At 44.2% G+C, this 24,741-nt stretch overlaps 1 protein-coding gene across 1 annotated transcript in view; it reads left to right on the top strand.

Annotated features, from left to right (window-relative positions):
• The window catches only part of LOC147889782 (DNA topoisomerase, type IA, core), a 139,670-nt gene extending 117,419 nt beyond the window's left edge, over nt 1-22,251 (top strand). Inside the window, exons 10-15 of the mRNA XM_087391462.1 lie at nt 19,801-20,082; nt 20,188-20,356; nt 20,463-20,591; nt 20,717-20,929; nt 21,185-21,364; nt 21,494-22,251. Coding sequence (XP_087247588.1) covers nt 19,801-20,082; nt 20,188-20,356; nt 20,463-20,591; nt 20,717-20,929; nt 21,185-21,364; nt 21,494-22,138 — 1,618 coding nt within the window. The 3' untranslated portion in view covers nt 22,139-22,251. The remainder of the gene's footprint in view (nt 1-19,800; nt 20,083-20,187; nt 20,357-20,462; nt 20,592-20,716; nt 20,930-21,184; nt 21,365-21,493) is intronic.
• Nucleotides 22,252-24,741: the final 2,490 nt, after the last annotated feature.

The following is a 24,741-nucleotide window of genomic DNA, read 5'->3' as shown; positions in this document are numbered from 1 at the left end:
TGTGGCTCATCACTTCACACCCGCATCTTGAGTGTCTCTCCTCTCTCTCACCCTCTCCCTCTTGTACTTCTCCCTCTGACCTTCCCCTTCAAGCTGCAATCCTGTGCTTAGCCAAAGTGACCCCTACTGAAAAAATGCTCACCAAACATCTCCAAAGAGAACACACACACACACACACACACACACACACACACACACTCTTTTTTTTTTTTTTTTTTTGGGTGAGAAAATATTTTATTGCTGTGAAATAATTACATTCATAGGTACTCCAAAAGCGGAGTAACTACTACTCAACCGAAAATCTCAGTATAAGTCATATATACATCATGAGCAATCAAATGAGTTTGAAAGCAATCATAAAACGATTGCTGCAGAGATCTTTTGAAAAAAACGAAAGATGGAAAAGTAGGATCACCAAAGACTCTATAATTTCTGTCCATCCATGAGTCCAAAGTGCCTAGTAGCGCACCCAAACAAAAATTAAATCAAAACCCTGTCTAGCGGGATGAAAACCAAATAACCAGAAGAACCTGCCAAAAGTAACAGTAGGAAATCTCGCTCGAAGCCCCTGACGAATGAGAGTGAGGAAATCACAAGTATGTGGACAGTGCCAGAAAATGTGAGGCATAGATTCAACATAATGTAGACATCTGTGGCAAACAGTCGGGGCAATATGTCTGCGCGAGTAACTACCCAGATGGAAAAATTCCAAGTAGGACTCGCGAGAGGAAAAGTTGTTGCGGAAGAGGGACTTTATAATGCCAAAGGAGATGCAGCCACTTTCTCCACCACTTTGATGGGCGATCCATATGCCAAACAGAATTAGCTCTGTCAGAAACCCAAGACGGAGGTAACAACACTTTATATAGAGAAGGCACTGTGATATGTGTTAGCCTCAAAGGATGGGCTGAAGAAGAGGAAGAATGGAGAGTCCAATCCTTAAGCCTATCTTGAAGTTCCAAACGAGGTACCAGCAAGAAAGGTTGAAGCATTTCTGAAATTTTGTGCCATAAAGGACGATAATGAGCTCCCAAACCATACTTGCTAACAGCCAAAGAAAAAGATAAAAGAGTGTCATCATCTTGAAGTACATCCGCTACAGAAGAATACTTTGGACCAATAAATATTCTCAGCCCTCAAGGAATTTCCCAACAAAGAATCCCTGCCATTCCATTGCAAATGGGATAAAATATGCTTCCAATTAAGAAGCAAACGAGAGACAAAAGGGCAGCCTCTGATCTTGCCTTGAATGGAGCCAAATAGAAAATCCCACTGTGTAGGCTGCCAATGCCCAAAAGTAGAAGTATCAATATGCAACAAAAGAGAGCGGATCATGAAAGTGTTATAAATTACCCAACAGAGGATAAGCACAGCGGAAGACTAATAGCAATGCCCAGGAGCTCACACTGTGTGCGTGTGGGGTGTGAAATCACAAACTTCTAACTTATGTGCATAAAATAGATGTGCAGACTGATCAATAGACAATGAACCAGCCAGATAGAGAAACCACCAAAATAATGTATTTCCGTCCAAAGCTATGGACACAATACAAAAGAGAGAGATCCACAGTCCCACCAATGGTGTGGTCCTCTGATCTTACCACAAGGTACTTCTCCTATCTGCTGGCTATCTCTAGACTCTAGCCCGCGTGCTCCACCTCGAGCGTCTGTAACTTTCTGTCCAGAATGGTTCTCTCTACCTTATTGCCTGTAGATCAGCCTAGGTAGGCAGCACTTACTAGCTCAGTCTGCAGTCCTCTTTAGGTCTCCTTCACCTCCTGGGAAAAGGCCCAAGGAAGCCCTGTTTGCTGCTCCTGTCTGCTGTAAATCTGCTGCTCCAGAGAATGATGATCTCAGCAACCTTCTGCCCTAGAAGACAGTCTAGGTTCAGCCTCTCCCTGGAGCTAAGTCTGCAGCAACACCTCTCTCCTTCACTTCCCGTGTAGAGGCCCAAGGATGGTGGATATGCTGCTCCTTTCTGCTCCTCCCAAAGCTGCTTGGCTGGATGTGAAATGAGGCCTGAGGCCTCTCCTTTCATAGGCCCCCAAGGGGCTGTCATAAAACCAACCAGCCAGCCTCATCCTGGCCAACCAGACTGGCCGACCAGTTTGCTTGCTCGCCGACCTGGTTGGCTGGTCCAACCAGCCCTATATAAGGGCCCTAGCTACGCCTTTTTGGGCTGCTGCTAGGCTGCCCTTTGTTGCTGCTGGAGACCCTGCTGCAGGCTGTATACCTGCCCATAGACCCCCACTATGCTGCACCATGCTGCAGCCATGTCCTGCCCGTACCCCTTCCGTACACTGCCCTGCAGCAGCCCGTACAGATCCGTACAGTGGCTGACATCATCGCGCCTTCGTTCCTTAATGGAGATGCTACGGAAATCTGCTTTGCTCTGTCCTTGACAGTCACTTGGCCATTCTCTGCCAGATCTACCCTCGAGGCAAGCTTCCTTCTGCCAGGTACTCTCCTTTCTTTGTGTGAGGTGCTGCCCATGTGGCAGCACCCCTCCCTCTTTCTTCTCTAGGCATCTTCTGCCCTAGGTCTCCCTCCCCCACGCTCTCCTCATATGGGGGCTTACAGATGGGGAGGTGACCATTCCAACACCCCCTCTCACTGACACATCCAGGCCCAATGCCAACACGCCGATGAAGATGCTCGAGTAACTCCCTGGTCATAGTCCTCTGGAACTTTTTGATGTCGAAATCTTTTCCTAGCTTTTCATCCAGTGGCTTCTGCTCCACCAGGTCTGGTTCCGCTTCCGCACACCATCCTGGTACATAGGTCCATCTTTGGTAGCACCTCCTGGCACTGCCTCCTTCAGTGACGTTCGTGCCTTTGAACTCGAGTAATCCAGCCATCACGATCTTCCAGTTGTCCCCCTCATAATGAGTGACCAACCTGGAGTCTTCCAGGCACCATGCTTTGAGGGTCTGTTTCAACCCGTCCTTCCTTTGGCAAGGTCTGCAACAAAAGTACATCTCCAGATAACCTGGACTGCGAACTTTAAACGCACCTGACTAAACCTGAGTCACCCTCCTTCTCGCAAGGGCACAATCCTCTAGTCGTGTAAGTTGATTCCCAAGAGCTTCTGAATTAGGGTCGTCCTTCAGCAAGGTCCCTGCCTTCAAGCTCCCACACCTGCGAGCCTCCTACTGGGGCTCTGATACCATGTTAGAAATTACCCAACAGAGGGTACGCACAGCGGAAGACTTATAGTAATGCCCAAGAGCTCACACAGTGTGCGTGTGGGGTGTGGAATCACAAACTTCCTAACTTATGTGCATAAAATAGATGTGCAGGCTCATCAATAGACAATGAACCAGCCAAATAGAGAAACCACCAAAATAATATAGTTCCATCCAAAGCTATGGACACAATACAGAAGAGAGAGATCCAGAGTCCCACCAATGGTGTGGTCCTCTGATTTTACCACAAGGTACTTCTCCTATCTGCCGGCTATCTCTAGACTCGAGCCCGCGTGCTCCACCTCGAGCGTCTGTAGACTTTCTGTCTAGAGTGGTTCTCTCTACCTTACTGCCTGTAGATCAGCCTAGGTAGGCAGCACTTACTAGCTCAGTCTGCAGCCCTCTTTAGGTCTCCTTCACCTCCTGGGAAAAGGCCTAAGGAAGCCCTGTCTGCTGTAAATCTGCTGCTCCAGAGAATGATGATCTCAGCAACCTTCTGCCCTAGAAGACAGTCTAGGTTCAGCCTCTCCCTGGAGCTAAGTCTGCAGTGATTGTGTTCTTGTAATGCCACTATATCAGGCTGAAATCGACTGCTATACAGCCACACAGATTTCCATTTCCTACTGTCGCACATCCCCTGAACATTCAAGGTAAGGCATTTGATATGAGCAAGCATATTTACAAAAATTTATAGGAAAAAAACAGTTATGTACAGCAGCAACCTTCAGGATGTTGAAGGTCTGTTGAGAAGAGAGAGAGAGTGCAGGTACGAAGGAGATGAAGTAGAATAGCCGTCACGTCAAAGTCTTAGATAGATGGAAAATACACGAGTACATAGTACTTGTACCTAGACCTAGGACTAAGTGTCCTAGGTGTCACATAGGACTAAGTGTCCTAGGTGGCCTAAAAGGCACTAACACTATAAGTGCCTACACTTATGCCTACAAGGCACATACCATGGCCTATAGGGCATCACTAGAACCATCAGAAGATGGCCTACAAACCCCCCTCCAGTGGGATGGGCTGAAGTACTCTAGAAACGTCTCAGAATACCTGGTAGTTTCTGGTCATGGTGGCACATGTTCATCCAAAAGGATATAGCCACCTATGAATGTACACGGAATGTCAGATCATGTAACAAAGGGAACCAAGTGTAAAGCCTGTCGGAAGACTTCGAACTTGGGACGAGGAAGTGCCTTTGTAAACATATTTGCGATGTTGTCCTCTGTGGGAAGATAGGACAACTCTATGTCTCCTGCTGACAATGGCTCCCGAACATAATGATAGTGAACTTCAATATGCTTGGTACGCGTATGAAACACTATGTTACGCGCAATAGCCAAAGCACTCTGGCTGTCAGTGTAGACAATAGTGGAGGATGTCTGGCAAATACCAAGATCTGTAAGTAACTGTCGAAGCCAAACACACTCTACTGTAGCGGTGAAAGCTGCCATGTACTCAACGTCACAGCTAGACGTGGCAACTGTCGGTTGCTTCTTGTTGAGCCAAGAAATACATGAATTGCCAAGCAAAAAACAATTGCCAGTATGTGACACTCGGTGTCGGAACATCCTGCCCAGTCACTATCTGTGTAAGCATGCATGGTAAGTGAACCCTGATCACCATAGAAGAGGGCTAAATCCTGAGTGCCTCTGAGATATCTGAAGACTTTTCACTGCCTGCCAATGCTGTGAACTAGGCATGTGCATGAATCTGCTGAGCTGAGATACTGCATAGTGCAAGTCAGGTCTCATGTGACATAAATAAATAAGGCATCCAACAGCCTGCTGATAAAGAGTGATATCACATGGTGGGCTTCCATCATGAGCTGAGAATTTGAAGCCAGGGTCCACTGGAGTAGAGATTGGCTTGCAATCCTCAAACTGAAAACGATCAAGGAGCTGTCCAATATACTTGGACTGACACATCATGATACCCCCTTCAACATGAGCAAACTGAATGCCCAAATAATAATGGAGCCGTCCCATGTCTGGCATGTCAAAAATCTGCTACAAATCAGCCTTGAAAGCTGCAATTTGCTGAGTATCTGGGCCCGTGATGAGCATATCATCCACATATAAAATCAGCACCAAAAAATCAGATCCACTCCCACGGACATAAAGAGTGGGTTCTGTGGGACTATTCTGAAAATCAAGGGATAGTAAGTGTGCATGAATTTTGGCATACCATGCCCTGGGTGCCTGCTTCAAACCATAAAGGGCTTTTCTAAGCCGACATACCTTATTTTCAGAATTAACAACCTCAAAGCCAGGAGGTTGTGTGACATAGACTTCTTCCTGTAGATCCCCATGAAGAAAAGCGGTCTTGATGTCAAGTTGGTGCACTTGCCAATGATGATGGGCTGCAATGGCAATGACACATCGAATGGTAGTAATCCTGGATGTGGGAGCAAATGTCTCCTCAAAGTCAATGCCTTGTTGTTGGGCATACCCTTTTGCAACAAGACGGGCTTTGTATCGATCTATGCTGCCATCAGATTTCCTTTTTAATTTGTAGACCCACCGCGTTCCAATGGCATGCTTGCCAGGTGGGAGATCTACTAATTCCCATGTGTCATTTTTGGCAATAGATTGTAACTCAGCTTTCATTGCATCCATCCACTCTTTGCTGTCAAAAGCATCTTTATGGCACAAAGGCTCTTCATTGCAAGCTGTAGCAAGGAGGGCAAACTCAAGAAATTGACTATGCTGTCTATTCCCTGATCTTGTCCGGGCAGCAAAAGGATGATCTTGTTTGCTGTCCCTCAATGTATCAAGAAGCCATCTGGGAACTTGCCTTTGCTGTCTATTGACAGCTCTTTCTTCAACGATTGCATCATGAGTAGTGGGATCATTTTGTGCCGGAAGAGAAACCTGCAAATCAGCATGAGGTTGAGGCTGATTATTGCTTAGTGGAGGGCTTGCAGGAGGCTCATGTTGCTGCTCAAAATCCTCTTGTGATGATGGCAGAGGTAACCAAGATTCAAAGGCATCAAACATGTCTACATCTGGCTTTGCTTTGCAGTCCACAAGAGGAGAAGCTGAATATTCAGCAAAGATCACATCTCTACTGACAATAATCTTCCCAGTATTTGGTTGATATAACCTATACCCTCTGCTCTCCTGGCTTGTAACCCATGAATATGCATTTGATTGCCTTGTCATCAAGCTTATGTCTCAGTTGAGATGGTACATGAACATATGCAAGAGACCCAAAAACTCTCATATGTGAAAGTGAAGGCTTCCTGCCTTTCCATGCTTCATAAGGTGTAATAGTCTTCAATGCCCGTGTAGGTGATCTATTCAGCACATAGTTGGCACACATTACTGCATCAAGCCAAAATTTATTGGGCAAAGACTTGGCCTTAAGCATGCATCTGGCCATCTCCATTGTGGACCAATTTTTCCTTTCAGAAACAGGATTTTGTTGAGGAGTGTAAGTAGTGCTGCATGAGTGAATAATGCCCCGTGAGGATAGAAATGCATCAAACTCCTTTGACATATACTCACCCCTCCTATCTGTGTTGAGGGTGACAAGCTTGTTTCCTGATTCATTCTCAACCATATTCAGCCATCTCTGAAAGCATAAGAAAACTTCAGATTTGGCCTTTAAAGGATATACCCAGCAATACCTTGTGAAACCATCAATGAGAGTCATGAAATACTTGTATTCTCCAATGGCATTTGTCCTCATTGGGCCACAGACATCACTATGTATTAGCTGCGATTTCCTTTGTGAGAGTTTTGGACAATTCTTTTGAAAAGGAAATCGATGCATTTTACCCAAAAGACAACCCTCACACACATGTTTGGAAACTGCGTGAGTCTGAGGTACATCATTTGCCATCTGCTGTGAATGTAGCTTTGCAAGAGCTCTATAATTGAGATGGCCCATTCTCTCATGCCAAAGATGAGTTTGAGCAAGTTGTGAATCTGAAATAGCCAATGCTTCAATAGAAAGTGCAGCTGGATGATGATCAAGGTGATAAAGCCCTTTTTGCAAAGTGCCAGTGAGAACTATGGCATTGTCATCACGAAGATCATATACTAGGCATCTGTAGCCATCAAAAATTACTCTGAAACCTGAAGTAGCAATTGCTGAAATTGAAATCAAGTTGACTTCAATGCCAGGCACAAAAAGAACATTTGTCAGAGTGACAGGATGGCTGGAAATAGATGTGAGCTGCACATCTCCAACTCCTTTTACAGCATATGAAGCATTATTACCACATGTAACAGTCCCCCCTCGAGGTGCATCAGCTAGAGAATGAAACCACTGTCTACAAGATGTGACATGCTTGGAAGCACCACTATCAAAGTACCAGGACTGAGCATCATTAGGAGTAAAGAATGCATCAGCTTTGGAGGGATCAAATGAGCAATGGACAGCCCATGCCCAATCATCCTGAAGAGCATGTGCATGTGAAGCATCTGCTGGCTCATGGGATTCAATAGCATGTGAGGCATTAACTGTCAATCCTGCTTTCTTTTTCTCCGAAGCAATGCGCTTCCTGCATTCTGAAATGTCATGTCCAGGCTTGCGACAATAGTTGCATCTTTTCTTCTTTCCCTTATCTGCTGTATTTTTAGATGCATGGGAGGAATTGCAGCTGCTATGCACAGATTTTGGCTTGCCCATAGGCTTGGAAGCCTTGCCTCTTCCTGTCTGTTGTGAAGCAAATGCATGATCAGGAATAATGGCTTGTCTGTTAGCTCTACTTTGCTCTTCCTGCAAAAGCAAAGTAACTAGCTGATCAAAAGAATAGTGGTCTGGATTATCCATGGCCACTAATCGAAGGGTTGTAGCAAACCCTTGATATGTATCTGGCAGTCCATTCAATGTGGTACTGACAAGCTGTGAATTTGGCACCACCTCATCAATGTTGGCAAGCTGTTCCATGAGGTCCTTGACGTTTGTCAAATATGCATCCATCGACTCACCTTCATTCATATTCACTTCCTGTAATTGCCTTCTCAAATATGCAACACGAGCTTCATTGCGAATCTGATAGAGAGAAGCCAATTTATCCCAAGCATCCTTTGCTGTCCTGCAAGACCGGATGTGTGGAATAATGATTCTCTTGCATGATAAAGCAATGCATGAATGTGCATTTGCATCTCTTGCATCCCATCTTGATTGTTCTTGAGTTGGAAGAGCAGCAACAGGAGTGCTAGAGGAAGAGGCATCAGGAGGAGTACCCCCTGCAGAAGGACCAGCAGTAGAAACAACCACTGTAGCATTGGCTGGCCTCAGATCTGCCCCAGAAATAATATTCCACAAATGCTTTGCAACAAGAATATGTTTCATGAGATAAGACCACATCGGATAGTTGGTGCCATCCAACTTATTATCTTCACGAAGAACTCCAAATAAAACTTGATTGTTCCTAGCCATAGCAACTGTGATACCTTGAAAAAGACCTGAAAACCCAAAAGCCTCAAGGCTATCACTGCAAAAAGCTGGCTATCCCAAAAATGACAGCAAATATCTGCAAATTTCAGACCCAAATCAAAGGGCAAATGCAGATCTGACCCAAATGTGACTGTGACAGGCAATGTTCACTGCAAAAAACAGCAAATTTGGCAAAAGCCCCAAATTTATTGAGGGCAAAATAGGCCAAAAAGAGGGCAAATGTAGAAAAGCCCCAAAGTTTGCTGAGATTTTGCAAATGTGACCCAATTTATTGCAATTTGACTCAATGTATTGCAAAAGTGACTCAATGTCCTGCAAATGTGACTCAATGTACTGCAATCAAAAAGCAATTGCAGAACAAATCTCTTCTGAAGGTATTGAAAATCCCAAATTTTACCAAAGTCCTGCAAGAGACTTCACACATGCAACACTTGTACTGCAGTCTCGAGAGAAGTACCAGTTGTACGGACAGCTCAAGTACAGTGTACGGCTGTACGATAAGCTCAAGTACGGCTGTACGGTTGTACGGCCGTACGTTGTACGGGGATCTGTAGTACGGAGGCTCCCACGTGCAGGTACGGCGATGTACGTGTACAATGACGCAGATGTACGGCGATGCGCAGGTACGGTGTTGCAGATGTATGACGCACGATGCAGTACGGCGACGTGCAGGTGTACGGTGACATGTGATGCAGTACGGCGATGTACGTGTTCACATACGGGCTGTATATTGTGACAAAGAAGCTGATAATCTGCCAAACATCTAGAAAAACATGTAGAACCTCTGTGCAGGAAATATGAGAGAGAAAAAATAGGAGATCTTGTCCAGAAGGTCTCTGGAATATGAACAGAACCACAATAAATGCGGAATACTCTCAGGAGTATGATGACATCTTGGACAAAGAGGAGAGGCAATCCTTCTTTGAGCCAATTTCACTCCCGCTGGAAAAATACCAACAATGCATCTCTAGAGAAAGAGTCTGTGCTTCAATGGCATTTTCAACTTTCATATCAATTTCAATTTTCCTTTCCACCAAGTTAAAGACTTATTCAAATGCCAAAGAGAATTTGCATGATGAGCAATCCATGGAGGAGGTAATATCAATCGATAAGCCTATATGGAAGTCAATAGATGATAATCCTAGACTTGAAGATTGAAGATGCCAATCTTGAAGCTTGTCTCTTACATCCAATGTTGGAATCGGAACCAAAGGGAGTAAGAGATCTGCAATAGCTTTCCATATAGGTCTATGATGCATCCCAAGATTGTATTGTTGGCATGTTGCCAGAAAAGAGAGAATATGCCCTTGAGTATCTACCACGTCATCAATGAACCGGATGCCCAACTTCATAAGATTGTAAGCTCTGATTGGTTGTTGTACAGCAAGAGGAGAGTAAAAAACAGCACTCCAATGAAGGCTTTCCATTCGAAGCGAGGAAGCTATAGAAGCAGGATGGGGAGACCATTTGATGCGAGATAGCACTTTCTTCGAATCCTGAATCAAGGAAGTAGAAATGGACAACCAGGGATTTTACCTTGAAATTTGCCAAGTACTACTTCCGATGGATCAACTAGCCAATGTCCATAAGCATTTGTGCGCATCTGACCACACAAAAATGCCAACATGATAGACCAAGGCTGCTCTTGTTGAAAAAAGGTCTTGAGCATAGTGATCTTTCTTGCCAACACATGAAATTTGATGTTTATAATATTCAAACCACCATGCATTCTTGGTGAGCAAAGCAGGTCCATTTTGAGCAACCTTAAAGCTTTTTTATGAAGCTTAGTTTTCCAAAAAATCTCCATGGCTTGAGACATAAAAGAAGAGAGATCTCGAGATGACCAATGTAATAGGAAGGTAAAACTGGACATAAGCTAGAACAATGGACTGGACAATTCGAAGCGGAACATGCAATGGCCAAGTGGAGATCTTCCAATATTCTAATTTGTCCTGAATTTTGTTTAATACCCAAGATATTTGTTGCTTATTTCTGATTTTCCAGCCAATGGGATAACTCAAATTTCTTACTATGTTTTCCGGATAAATAATCTGGCCGGGCCAAAGGATAGCATGCCAGTCACAATGCTTAAAAGGCAAGATTTCTGAAAATTAATTTTTAGACCAGCTGCCAACCCAAAATCAGAAAGGGTATCCATCAATAGGTAAAGCTCCAGAGGACTGTTCTTTGGCATGAAGAATGAATCATCTGCATAAGCCTGTGCAATGAAAGGCCGTGAACCAGGAATCTGAAGCCCCGCTAATTGTCCAGTATCAACCAGATGATCCATATAAATAAGCAAAGGATGTGAAGCAATAGCATAGAGCAAAGCAGTGAGAGGGCATCCCTGTCGAACTGATCGTTCCAGAGTCCAAGACTCACACAAATGATTCCCTATAAAGCATTGAGTAGTGGAATCTGAGTAAAGCCAATATATGACATTAACTAGCTTTGGCCCAAAACCAAGTTTAGACATGATTTGAGAGACATAATCCCACTGTACTGTATCAAATGCCTTTGCCACATCCACCTGCAGGACCAAAACATCTTGAGCTGAATATTTTGCATATTCCATTGCGATGAGAGTATTGGAGATATTATCATGTATATTCCTTCTTGGAACAAAACCATATTGCTTGGGATGAAGTCCATCATGAAGGATATCCTTTATCCGATGAACCAACATTTTAGCAATAAGTTTATATATAACAGGCATCAAAGTGATGGGCCTCGAGTCATCCATAGTCTCACATAGAGGTTTTTTTGGCACAAGATTAACTAGACCATGCTTCCAAGCTAAGGGAAGATGTTGATGCTGCCAGGCTACATTAATGAGCTTCAAGATTGGACCCTTCAATTCAGCCCAGAAGGCTACAAAAAATTCAACCGTCAAACCATCCCAGCCAGGGGATTTATGTTTACCCAAATACTTGAGGACTTCATCAAATTCAATATCTGAAAAAGACATTTCCAGCATTGAAGCTTTTTGCAAAGAAACAATAGGAGAAACAAGATCAATAAATCTGCTCCGAGCCAATTCAACCTGAGGAGTAGAAGAAGATGGTTGAGAAAAAAGAAGCTGAAAATGATCCAGACATTGTTTTTCTAGCTGAGATAAAGTCTGGGTCCAAAGACCATCGGGTTTCCTGACTCTCATGATAGATTGACTTTGTCTATATGCATGTAAATTCCGAAAGAAAGATTCCCATGAACAACCCTTATCTAGCATAGGCTTAACTCTAGCCCTTGTCTGCCATTTGGAAAGCTTGTGTTTATCATTAGCATCAATTATGGAAGAAGCACAAGACAAAGAATTTTGCTCAAAAGTAGAAAGAGACCTTTGATGGCTAATCTATACCAAGGACTGCTTCAAGAAAGAGACCAGACGGAGCTGTAGAAAGATGGCTGTTCACAGCGAGCAAGTGCAGGAGGAAGAACGGACCGTAGGCAGCAGTAGGGACAGGTCGAGATCACCAGAAGGGTCGGCTGAGGGCTGGAATCGCCATAGCTAGAGCTCCACCACACACCACACCTCACACACACACACACATACACACACACACACACACACACAGAGTATTACATTCTCACAAAGCAAGGAAAGTACATACTGTGTTTTACAATAATACTCTCTCACACACACACACTTTTTTTTTTGGGTAATATCCAGTGCAGTGTATTTATATGCTCATAAATTTACAAGATGGGAAGTCTCCAAAATGGAGAGTATCCCAAAGATCAGAAACATAAAAAGAAAAGCTCTATGCAAGAAGCATCTATATCACCCTCATGGCAGGCATCATATAAGGATTGCCACAATGAGGCTCGGAAAGATTCATATGACTTGTGAATCTGCGGACCCAAGAATGCCAAATTATGCTCACTCCAGATTGTCCAAAGAGCCCAATATCTCACCCAAGAGAGAAATGGTGAGTATTGAGACAAAGACCTCATAAATCTGCCAAATAACCAAAAATGTTTCCCAAACTCGGGAAACGGAGCCGAAGATGATCTGAAATTTTCCCAAGGAGGTTTCTAGAACACGGGTAGTGCCAAAGCAAATGAGGAACAGTCTCTGAAGGAGCCTGACATCGTAAACATGTGGATGGTGCAATGCGATGTTTGGCAAGTGTGACTCCCTCTGACAATGTGCCTGTCATGCATCTCCAAAGAAAAAGTCTTTGTTTCAAAGGCATTTTACACTTCCGGGGTGTAAGGTGCACCCAGTGTTTCATGTTTCTCGTTTAAAGAAATTTTTGCATACAGGTGACTCACTAATCGAAGGTGTTGTTTTGTTTCAGGAGATAGAGGATAATGCAAGACGCAAACCAACAAGAATCCTGGACCGAGGAACAATGCAACTGCGCAATCGGAAGATACCCACGGTGTTGGTTGCATGGCATGGTCTACCTCTATCAGAAGCTACCTGGGAATCCGTATACCAGTTACGGAGACTATTCCCAGATTTCGTCATCGAGGACGCTGATGCTTGAAGAGGGAAGGAATGTTATGCTCTAGCCGAGATAGCATGACCTCGGAAAGATCAGTGGGCATTTTCCCTTAGAGGACCGACTTTTGTAATATTTTATGTGCGTAAATTAAATGGTACACCTACACACACACACACTTTTTTTGGTAAATCCATGATAATATTATCAGCAAAATTTACATGAGGGTCTCAAAAAAGCAGAGAGCCTCAACAGGAAATCAAAAGCAAAGAAAAACTATTTCCAGGCATGACTGAGGAAGATCTCCTTGATGGCAAGCATCATAGATAGATTGCCGTAGGGAGAGTCTGAAATATTCATAAGATTGCAAGAACAGATTCCCAAAATATCGCATGTTGTGATCCTGCCAGATGGTCCAAAAAGCCCAATATCTGACCCAGTTTAAAAATAAAGAGTAATGGACCAGGGTTGCAGGAAGTCTGCCAAAAAGCCAAAAATGTTTCCCAAAAGGTGAGTTAGGGAAACGAAGGCGAAGCGACATGGAAATTTTGCATAAGAAGGTCTTAGTGCTGGAACACATCCAAAACAAATGAGACACCGTTTCAGAAGGGGCCATGCATCGAAGACAGGAAGCAGATGCAATCCTTCGTTGAGCCAGAGTGACCCCCACGGATAAGGTTCCTGTAAGACAACGCCACAGGAAAAGCTTTTGCTTGAGAGGCAATTTGCTTCTCCATAAATTGCGGAGAGTCTTTCGCCACCAAGCAAGTGATTTTGCCATATGCCAAAGAGAATTAGCATGTAAGTGAATCCATGGTGACGGCTGGAGGAAAGAGTATGTCGTGCTGACCGTTAGGTTAGGAAGAGGAACAGGACGAGAATTTGAGCCCACCGGGTGTAACTGCCAATCATGTAATCGGTCCCTGTTAGATAAAGGAGGGATGGGAAGAAAAGGCTGCAGTAATTCAGCAATTTTTCCCCAAATAAACCTGTGATGCATGGCTAGTGGATAAGAAGCCATGGCTTGAGGGAAGGAAAGCATGTGACCAGTAGCATCAACAACGTCATTTATACACCTGATCCCCAATTTGCTGAGATTATATGCCCGAATCGGCTCTTGGAGGGCCAATGGAGGATCAAAAACAGCACTCCAATAAATACTTTCTTGCCGAAGGGAATTGGCATGAGATAAAACGGAAGGGGCCCAATGAGCATGCGAAAGGACCTGCTGCCAATCGCTAATAAGTGAAGTAGCAAAGGGGCAACCCGGGATAGAGCCTACAAATCTGCCCAAAATGACCTCCCAAAAATCAGTGATCCAGGCACCATGTGCAGTAGTACGTAAGGACGTGCACATGGTTGCAAGCATATGAGTCCATGGCTGCTTCTGACGAAAAAAGGTGAGTAGAAGAGGAATTTTCCTGGCCAAGACATGGTGCGCAATATTCAGCACATTCAATCCACCGTGCATCCTTGGGGAACAGACTTTTGTCATCCTCATAAGTCTTAGAGCTTTAGCAGAAGACTTTGTTTTCCATAACAGTTCCATAGCATGAGACATAAAGGCAGAAATGTCTTGAGAAGTCCAGTGCATCAAAGGCAAATAATACTGAACATAAGCCATAATAATCGACTGGACAATCCGGAGCCTAACATGGAGTGGCCAAGTGGAGAGCTTCCAATAATGGAGTTTGGCATGAAGCTTATCAAAAATCCATTTTAACTGTTGTTTCCTAGTGATGTGCCAGCCAATAGGGTAACCAAGATGGCGGACCACATCACAGGGCTGCATAATGTGCCCAGGCCATAGAAGAGTATGCCAATCATATGAATGCAACGGTATGAGGCTAGATTTATCGAAATTAACATTCATGCCAGCAGCCAGGCCATATGAAGAAAGAGTGTCCATAATAGTCTTCAACTGCTGTGGAGAATTATGTTGCATAAAAAAAGAATCATCTGCATAGGCCTGAGCAATAAAGGAAGGGGCTCCAGGAATCTGAAGACCAGTGAGAAGACCTTGTGCGGTAAGATGATCCAAATATGAGAGAAGTGGGTGAGTGGCAATGGCATACAACAGGGCACTGAGTGGACATCCTTGTCGGACCGAACGACCCAAGGACCAAGATTGCGAAAGATGATTTCCAAGGATGCATTGGGCTGTAGAGCCAGCATATAAACAGTAGATGACATTAGCCATTTTTGGCCCGAAGCCCATCTTAGCCATTGTTTGTGAGATAAAGTCCCAGTTGACCGTGTCAAAAGCTTTGGCAAAGTCCACTTGCATAATAAAAACATCCTGTTCAGAGTATTTTGCATATTCAATAGCCATGAGAGCATTGCCAATATTATCATGAATCTGCCTCCGAGGGACGAAACCATATTGCAAAGGATGCAAGCCCTCATAGAGCACTTGATGAAGGCGGTGCACTAGCATTTTAGCAAAGAGTTTGTAAATAACGGGCATCAATGTGATGGGCCTCCAATCCATAAGATGCTCACACAATTTCCTCTTGGGAATGAGTTTAACTATGCCATGCTTCCATGAGGAGGGGAGTACTCCTGTGTGCCAAGAGTTATTAATCATTTGTAGGATGACACCTTTAAGATCCTCCCAAAAGTGTAAGAAAAACTCCACTGTGAGACCATCATACCCCGGAGCCTTACCAGGGCTAAGATGAGACAAGGCATCATCAAGCTCCTTATCAGTGAAAGGCATATCCAGTTTGAGAGCTTCCTGTGGGTTGATAATGGGATGCACTTGATGCAAAAGAATCTCCCGAGCTTGTAATTCTTGCAAAGAAGTAGTATCAGGGGGTGCAAATAGCTTCTGAAAATAAGAAAAGCATTCATGTTGAAGCTCTGAGAAAGACCGAGTCCATTCCCCATCCCGTTTGCGGACTCTGAGGCAAGATGTCTTTCTCCTGAAAGCATGTAACCCTTGAAAAAAGGATTTAGAAGAGCATCCTTTATCCAAAAATTGAGTCATCCTTGCCCGAACCTGCCACTTGGCCAATTTACGTCGGTCATTAGCTTGCAAAAGAGCTTTTGACTGAGCGAGAGTGTCCATTTGTTGGGAAGAAAGGGGCTGCATCTGAAAAAGTACAGTCAAAGATTGAACCACTGCTTTAGCATGCCGAACTTTAGCTCTCCAATCAAGCATGAAATGACTCCCATATTCATGTATGGCATGCTGAAGCCTGTCCACAAGGCGTTGCCATGCAAAATTACTGTCATAATGGATATGTGCTGCAAGGGGAATTATGGCATGTCGGATCAATTGTTGAAAATGTGCATGCTGCAGATAGCCTTTATTGATATGTTTCATCCGAATGGAATGCAAGGGCATGTCATCCCAAGGCTGACCAAACTGAATGTGCAGCCATAAAGGAGCATGGTCAGAGAGACCAAGGGAATGATCAATCTCAATATGAAGGCAGAAATCTGTATATTGCTGAGCCTGCAGTAAATACCATCTATCTAGGCGAGCCCAGTAGTTAGTAAAGGCATTATGATGATAGGTGTAGCCCCCAATTCCAGTGTGCATGGCTGTCCATAAATCTTGCGCATGTGTCGTGGTGAGTAATTCTTCCCATGATTGCTTTTCACAAGGGATCATATGAGATCTTTGAGTAGTATTGTCAGAAGACATGGGGGAGTTATTAAAGTCTCCACCAAGAAGAGCACAAGATCGCCATGGGTAAGAAGCAATAGCATGCCACATGGAGGCTCTGGAGGCAGAAGTTTGTGAAGCATAAACCGAGGCAAATTCCCAAATATCACCATTGACATCACATTGAATCACCATCCATCTGCCATCACAGTCATTAAAGGCAAGCTGGGGCTGCAGCTTATGTCTGACCAATATGCATAGACCCGAGAAAAGCTTAGTACCTGCATAGTGAATATCATAACCCCCAAAATGGCCAACTTGGCCTGCCATAGAATGCTGGTTATGTTCTTGCAAACAGAGAATGTCTGGCTGCCTGGTTAAAACATAATTCCACACTAACCTCCACTTAGAGGGATTGCAGAGACCCTGTACATTGAAAGTAACACAGAGAAGTTTATCAGGCATGAGGATATATACAAAGGAAAGGGCCAAGAATGTACAACCAAAGAGTGCTAATCATCTGCCATCATGGGCTGCAGCCCTTCCTTCCCTGGGTCAAAAGATAGCCCTTCCTCAGATTCACAGACAGGAATATGTTTTTTAAGGACTCCAACCCAATTGAGTAAGGGCGAGGGAGTGGCTGAGGTAGAAGCTTGGCCTGGAGTAGGGGTAGATGCATCCCAGTGGCGAGATTGAAGGGGTCTTTGCCTGAGAACCCGCTTGGGCTGTAAAAAGCCATCAATATCAGGAGCCTTCTCTTTCTCTTTACCTTTGTCCTTGGCTTTGAATATGGCTGGGATTTGTGAAGCCACTTTTCCAGCTTTAGAGGCATTTTTATCCTGATTCTTAGACCCAATAGTCTCTTGCTTACGAGCTGGCTGAACCATTGGAGGAGGTATGGCAGTGGCTGGAGGAGGATGCAAGACAGTAGGGCATTCAGAGGCCAAATGCCCGTACTTATGGCATGAAAAACAGGCACCTGCGAAAATTCCCCATTTCAATTCAAAGTACTTTTGCCCCATCGGCAAACCTTCAACCTCCACTGCAATGGAGGGGAGAGTAGGGGTATCCGTGTCCCACAATATACAGAATCTATTACGATTCCCAGCAGGGCGAGGAGGGCAGATAACTTGGCCCAGTGCAGCAGCCAATCCGGGCAGTTCTTCTCGCATATAGTCTGGGAAATTAACTACCTCCACCCAAACAGGACAGTGATGCCGAATGAGACTTTGATAGTCCTTGTTAGGGGACCATGGCATAGCATGCACCATTTGCCGGCCATAAAACAAAGGAGAAAATTCAAGCACACGCTGTTTCTGCAAAGCATCGGTGAGGTGAACTTCATAAAACCCACGAGAGGCAAAGTACACTCCCTCCACAAAAGAGCCTCCGAGGATGGACTGAATCCATTGCGCAACATCATTGGCAGATGGTATCTTTCCCGGAAAAAAGATAATGACTGCAGTGTGGGCAAGCTTCTTAAGTGGCTGCACCAAGGATGGTAGCTGCAATTTATAGGTAACCTGGGGAACAGGCTTGCTCCAATCCTGGCGAGATTGAAGGAAGTCATCCTTGAGAGTATCAAAGACATATTGGGCCTCTAAATCCATACTTGCGTCTGAAGTGAGATCAGGACAGCGTCTTTTAACCTCTTGTGTGCGCTCCTTGCGCACATAGGTAGTTAAGATAGCAGCATCTGAAGCCAAAAAAGTTCACCTTTGCCTGCAAATAGTCTCTAACTTAATGGAGTATCCTACTGGCCACCTCTCAAAGCAAAAAATATCACCTTTGCTGCTATAGCCTCTAACTCAATCTTTCACTGTTACATCAGATGGCCTTGCACATCAATTGACCTGTATCAATCTAGATGAGTTGTAAGAGATTGACCAATCGTTCTGTCTCTTGGTGCAGCAAGCAAAGTAGAGCTTGTTGAAGTGATTGGAAGGTTGAGTGCACAGACAAAGAAAAAGTGACGACCTTTAAAATCCACAACTGCAACCATGCATGGAAACACAGTTGCTTTTGAGGATTTGAAGTGTATCTCGTTAGCAACTGATTATCCTTCAGGTTGGTATCGTTCTATAGGAAATTGGCTTCTGGCTTGAGGTTTGGTCTGCTTGTTGTGATTAGTCAGCCCCCAATTTTCATCTGGCGAGACAGCCTGTAGGCGGTAAGTGTTACATGGGGAGCGCACAATGATCGGTTCACCATGCAGACCTTGCAGTTAACGCCATCTAGGAGTGCTTTTGATTCTCTCTCTTCACTATATATCTATTTAAACCAGAAATGAACGGGCACACGTTGCAGTAGGCACAGGGCAAGCATAAAAATATGATGCATCTGATTATGATCAAGATATGTTGGCCTTTTAGATGGTATGCCATTGCTATATGGTATGCTATCTGATTTCAGTTCTGATCTTTATTAAGAGTGAACGAGATGACAATGGCTGTTAAAACCATTGGAGTCTTTCAGGGTATATATATTTGTGCACAATTACGGGTGCCACTGGAAGTGTTTTATTAATAGATTTACGGGATCCCAGCAGTTTCTGGAAGGTCTGTCTCTGGCTGATGGAATAGTTTCTGCTACTTGGAGACGTTCCTTTGTGTATGTGACTGTGGTCAACTTATATTGGCCGTTACGATAATATACCATTGCTATATGATTTTTAGTGCTTCATTTGACTTCAGTTCCGATCTTTACTAAGTGTGAGCTAGACGTTAAAATGGATGGAACCTTTTGGCCTTTAATTTTATGAGTGTTTCAGTATGAATGTAATCGTGCACCCTTACAAGTGCCACTAGAAGCTAATAAATCTATGGGATCATTGGAACTTCAAAGTGCCCATGTGATGGGCCTGTATAGGAAATTTGTATGACTTATTATCATACAGGATCTGTGACCTTTATTCCATAGTGATATTCATTAGTAGTGCTACTGAAGCAGGTTTTGGAATTCTCTTCTCGAAAAGAGATGGGTACTCCTCTTGATGCTTAGGAACAGCCTGAGCATAGTATCACATATTGAGTATCTGATCAATGCAACTATTTGTGGAAATCACCACAGTAGTCACTGTAAGGCATTGTTTTCCTCTTGGTTGGCTTTATGATAATTTGACTCGAGTTTTTCTGAAAATCCAGCTACCCTCGGACGGAGAGCACTGCATACCCGAAAAGCTTTGATATACATGGCATGCTTTCAACACAACAGAGTCATCCTATATGGGGTGAGTATGCCCACTCACTCCTTGCTAATGGCCCTCATCATCCCAAGGGTGGAGTGGATGTTGGCGATCACCCGCCCATTACACCAATGAGGAAGGCCACAGAGGCAGATTTAGGAGGTGGTGATGCGTGGAGACTATACCAGTATGTGACTCAACATTTCCTAGGGAGTGTCAGCTCTGACTGCAAATACACCAGGTCCCACTTGTAACTTTAACTTTCTGTGGAAATTCTTGCTGGCATGATGCATTCTTCAAGGTTCAGGTCTGCTAAAACAGTATGAGTCATGACATACATTTGCAGGACTAGGATAACACTTCTAGGTGGAGGGGAACAATTTTCATGTACTGGGCACAATGTTGTAAATCCAGGATTCACAACCATCATGCCATGGCTTTGTGTTTCTGAAGAAAACTTACCGAGTTTCTCTGTGGGTGAATCTATTCAAATTGGAGAGCTGGAGCTTTATCAGGTTAGTCTGCACTCTTTCTTTTTTGGGCTCTAATTTCCTTGCAAATCACAGGATTTCTGTGCTTGCAATTTGTAGATTTAATATGTCATCCATTCCCTTTGTTCAGGGACGTACCTCACCACCAGATTATTTGACTGAAAGCGAGCTCATCTCTCTTATGGAGAAGCATGGGATTGGCACAGATGCTTCAATTCCTGTACACATAAACAATATATGTGAGCGTAATTATGCACAGGTGCAAATATATGTCATAACTTGTGGCCTTTAAAGTGATTGGTGCGGTTTTTTTGGGATTTCCCTCAGAAAGTTGGCAATAACGTAAAGCATTATTGGGTTCTCTGTTTCTATTAAGGGTTTCAGGTTCAAAGTGGACGGTGCTTGGTTCCAACCACACTCGGAGTCACACTTGTTAGAGGATATCAATGTATTGATGTCGACCTATGTTTGCCTGATATTAGAAGCTTCATAGAGCAGCAGATTACATTAATTGCCAAAGGGCAAGGAGATCATGATCATGTAGTTCATCATGTCCTACAGGAGTTCAAGGCAAAGTTTTCATATTTTACCTCCCAGGTGCTCACTGCTACCTGACATGTGTATCAGGAACTTCGATGCCTTTTGAGAAGCTATTTTTGTGTATAGACTTTCTGAGGTTCTTTTTACTATTCAAGTACTTATCATAGTTATAACCAACAAGTGAAGTAGAGATTTTCTCATTGCAGGGATGAATTTGAAAAGGGATGCATTTACTTGTGGTATTGCTCCATTTTCTTGGGCAAGAATCATAAGTAGCTACTGTATTGACTGTGCTTTCTCTGTATTTGGCAGATCGAACGTATGGATACACTGTTTGAGGCTCAGTTTTCTCCATTGGCTGAATCAGGTAAGCCGTTGAGCAAATGTGGGAAGTGTGGGCGCTATATGAAGTATATTGCCATGCGCCCCTCTCGATTGTATTGTTCTGCGTGTGAAGAGGTTCATGGACTTCCCCAAAATGGCAGCATCAAGGTGAGATACCTATTTTTTTGTTGGTATCCCATTCTCCTTTCCAAGTGTTATCAGTAGCTCCTTCTTTGGGAAAATTACAAGTTCGAGATCTTAGAAGCATGTGAGGGCTCGTTTCTGTGATGTATGCAGTTATACAAGGAGTTAAGTTGCCCATTGGACAATTTTGAGCTCGTTCTAGTCTCTTTCTCCGGGCCAGATGGAAAATCCTACCCTCTTTGTCCTTATTGTTACAATCATCCACCTTTCGAAGAATCGGAAGCCATCACAGGGAGTCTTAATACTGGAAAAGGAGACAAGGGGAGTAAATCTGGTGGTATGTCATGCACTCAGTGTGTACATCCTACATGTCGGCACGCTATGGTGAAACAAGGAGTGTGTGCATGTCCGGAGTGCAATGGGACATTGGTGCTGGACCCAGTGAGTGGCCCTAAGTGGCGGCTTGATTGCAACAAGTGTAATTGCTTGGTATACCTGCCACAGAATGCTCACCGAATTGTAACAACAGATGATTTATGTGTTGAATGTGGATCCACTATTCTTGAGATTGACTTCAGTAAGTCATCAACGCCACTTGCAGAAGGTGCCACTTTGCACAAGGGATGCATACTTTGTGATGATTTGTTGCATTCCCTTATCCAGATGAAACATGGCAGATCCTTTTTTAGGAAGGCTGGAAGAGGACATGGTAGGGGGAGAGGCCGTTCTAGGGGGAGAGGACGAGGTCGTGCAAGAAATAAAATTGAGGACCCCAGATTGAGCTTTCGGGATTTTTAGCCTGATGGAACTTTATGCAAAAACCGAATTGTACATTCATATTCATGCAACATGTCCACGTTGATGATTTGAAGATCAGATGTTTGGAAGCTGGGTTCTCATGAAATGAGTCATCACAATTCTCTTGTGATTTGTTAGGAAAAAGTCTTTTTAAGCACGTGTTTTCTTCCCTGTTTTTGACACTTGGTTCAAGCTTTTCTTTATTGTCATCTCTTATGTTTAGTTTATTGAAAATGTCACATGTTATTCATGTGGCTGATTTTTGCTCTTTATCCTCTCATTTTCTCATGCATCATTTTTTCGGGGAGTTGATGTGCTCGCTCTCAGTATCTCAGCCGCACCCCCCTCCTCCCCCCCCCCCCCCCGGCCCCCCAATCTCCACCAGCCAGCTCTAGTGATCGTGCCACCAACAACAGCCCCGTGCCACCAATGGCAGCGCCGTGGTATTGAGAGAAGACATGCGCTGCTTGTGCCAGGCCCCTATGGGCTGCTCCAGGGATTGCAGAGGGCTACAGGAGGACATGGGACCTCTCTGCACCCCCGCATTGTTGCGTGCCTTGTATAAGGCCCTGGAGAGGGCCTAAGGGCTGCTGCAGCTTCCACGCTGCTCCAAGCAGCTCTGAGTTGCCCCAGCCCCCTTTGAGCTTATCTCAGAAGACAGACCTGCAAGCAAATTGCACAGACCAGCAGAAATCAAGATTATCTAGAACCTGTAAGTGTTTTCTTTTGGAAGGGGACAGGTGGAGAAATGGGTAGCTCACCTGAGAAAAAAGACCAGAGGGGAGGAGAGAAAGTACAGCTCTGTATGGATGAGTACTCAGAAGATTAGTGATCAACACACCAAAACATGCCTTGCCACAATGAAAGAAACAAGATACGGATATTGAGAGCTTGTAGAAAAAAATAGGGGAAAACAATGATGAAATCATGCGTAGATTGTGTGCCTCCATGGAAGAGGAGACGAGCAAGTGGAAGACTGAAATGCGAGTACAGCTGAGGATTCAAATAGGTGAACTGCAGGAAGGAATGACTTGGATGGTGGATGCTAAGACCAGCCAATATACCCTAAAGATAAATGATCTAGAAGCTAAGGTGATCAGCCTACAAGTAGATTTTCAAGGCGCACACTCAAATGAAAGAAGGTGAGATCCCACGACTCTTCAAATGAGGAGCTGAGTATGATCAAGGAACAAATGAAAACTTTACAAGCACCAAAAGGGACAAATGCATGCAGTGCACTTGAGGAATTCTAATCAGAGAATGTAAAACTCAAGTAGCTGCCTTACAAGGCAACATGCAATCGAAACATGCAGAAATTTCTCAACAAATAAATGAGTAGATTGAAGTGGTCAAGAAGGGCACATCACCCCCAAAAAAGGAATTTATCTCTGATGCTCCTTAGAGGAGGGAAAAAAAAACAATATAAAGCATTGAATGCCTTGGTTAGAGGGCTACCAGTGGGTGACACCTTGATGGCAGATGCCACGGCACTGATAACCAAGATGGTTGTCAACCTCACCTTTGAAGGAGCATGGAGAATAGGTAAGGATGGGTGTCAACCTCACCTTCGAAGGAGCGTGGAGAGTAGGTAAGGATGACACAACAACAGATAGGTCCACTTTTATGAGCATGAGGGCGGCTTTGAAGGGGACAAGGACATATCTAGATGATGATTTCACGCTTTTGCAGCAAGAACATCACAGAGAAGGGATGGTTCGAGTTATGGCAGCAAGTCAGGAGGGGAATTAGGTTGTATATAGAGATGCCAAAGTCATCGTAAGGGAGAGGTCAGAAAGGGAGGAAAGAGAAGGGATACATGGAGCACATGACGGTGTCGTATTGGTAGATGGTGCCACAAAGTAGTGTAAAGATTGCTATGTGGAACCGCAATGGAAGTCTCTGGTCTACGACCCAAGAGGTTTTTTAGAGACATATTGGTAGAGATAGCATTTTCTACACTGACACATATGAGAGTTCAGAGAGAGGATTGCCTATAGTAACAAGATACACATGGGAGTCAGCTTATAGGAAAGCATTGAGGAAAAAGATTTGAGTTCGAGGCTCGAGAGGTGTAGTTGTGCTTTTCGAATCACACGTGAGACCACTCATATTTGTAACGCCTAGAGAGGAAGGTGCACGACACATGGGATTCAGATCTAGCCACAGGATGCAAGGGTCATTTTCATTGCATTGTGCTAGTTTTCCCCATCATATGCTCATGAGGTCATCACTGCAGAGGGGCATAGCCCATATGAGACGATATATGATGACATTACAGAGTTCTCTAGGTAAGCGGAGATTCTTCTATTAGGTGATTTCAATGCACAGGCGGGGAGCAGACAAGCTAACTTGCTTGACTTCGGATAGAGTACTTGACCCAGCAAACCTTGGGATAGTGAGGTAGTTAGAGGATACACAGTACTCTAGCTCCATACCTCACGGACTTGGGGGGGGGGAGGGACCAGGAGTTTCTTGCCAAGATCCAAATTCTACTGTGATCAAGTCTTGAGAGTATTGGAGGGCGGAGTGGTTATCAGATCCTAGTCTCTGGAGGATAGATAGTCTCGCACATTCTGAGGATCACCATTCAGATAGATGCGTGT

Source organism: Dipteris shenzhenensis, chromosome 20 (assembly GCF_047967505.1).
Source record: "Dipteris shenzhenensis isolate YYH24624 ecotype China chromosome 20, Dip_SZ_1.0, whole genome shotgun sequence".
In the NCBI taxonomy this organism is placed as follows: domain Eukaryota; kingdom Viridiplantae; phylum Streptophyta; class Polypodiopsida; order Gleicheniales; family Dipteridaceae; genus Dipteris; species Dipteris shenzhenensis.
This window is presented reverse-complemented; position numbering and strand designations above follow the sequence as displayed.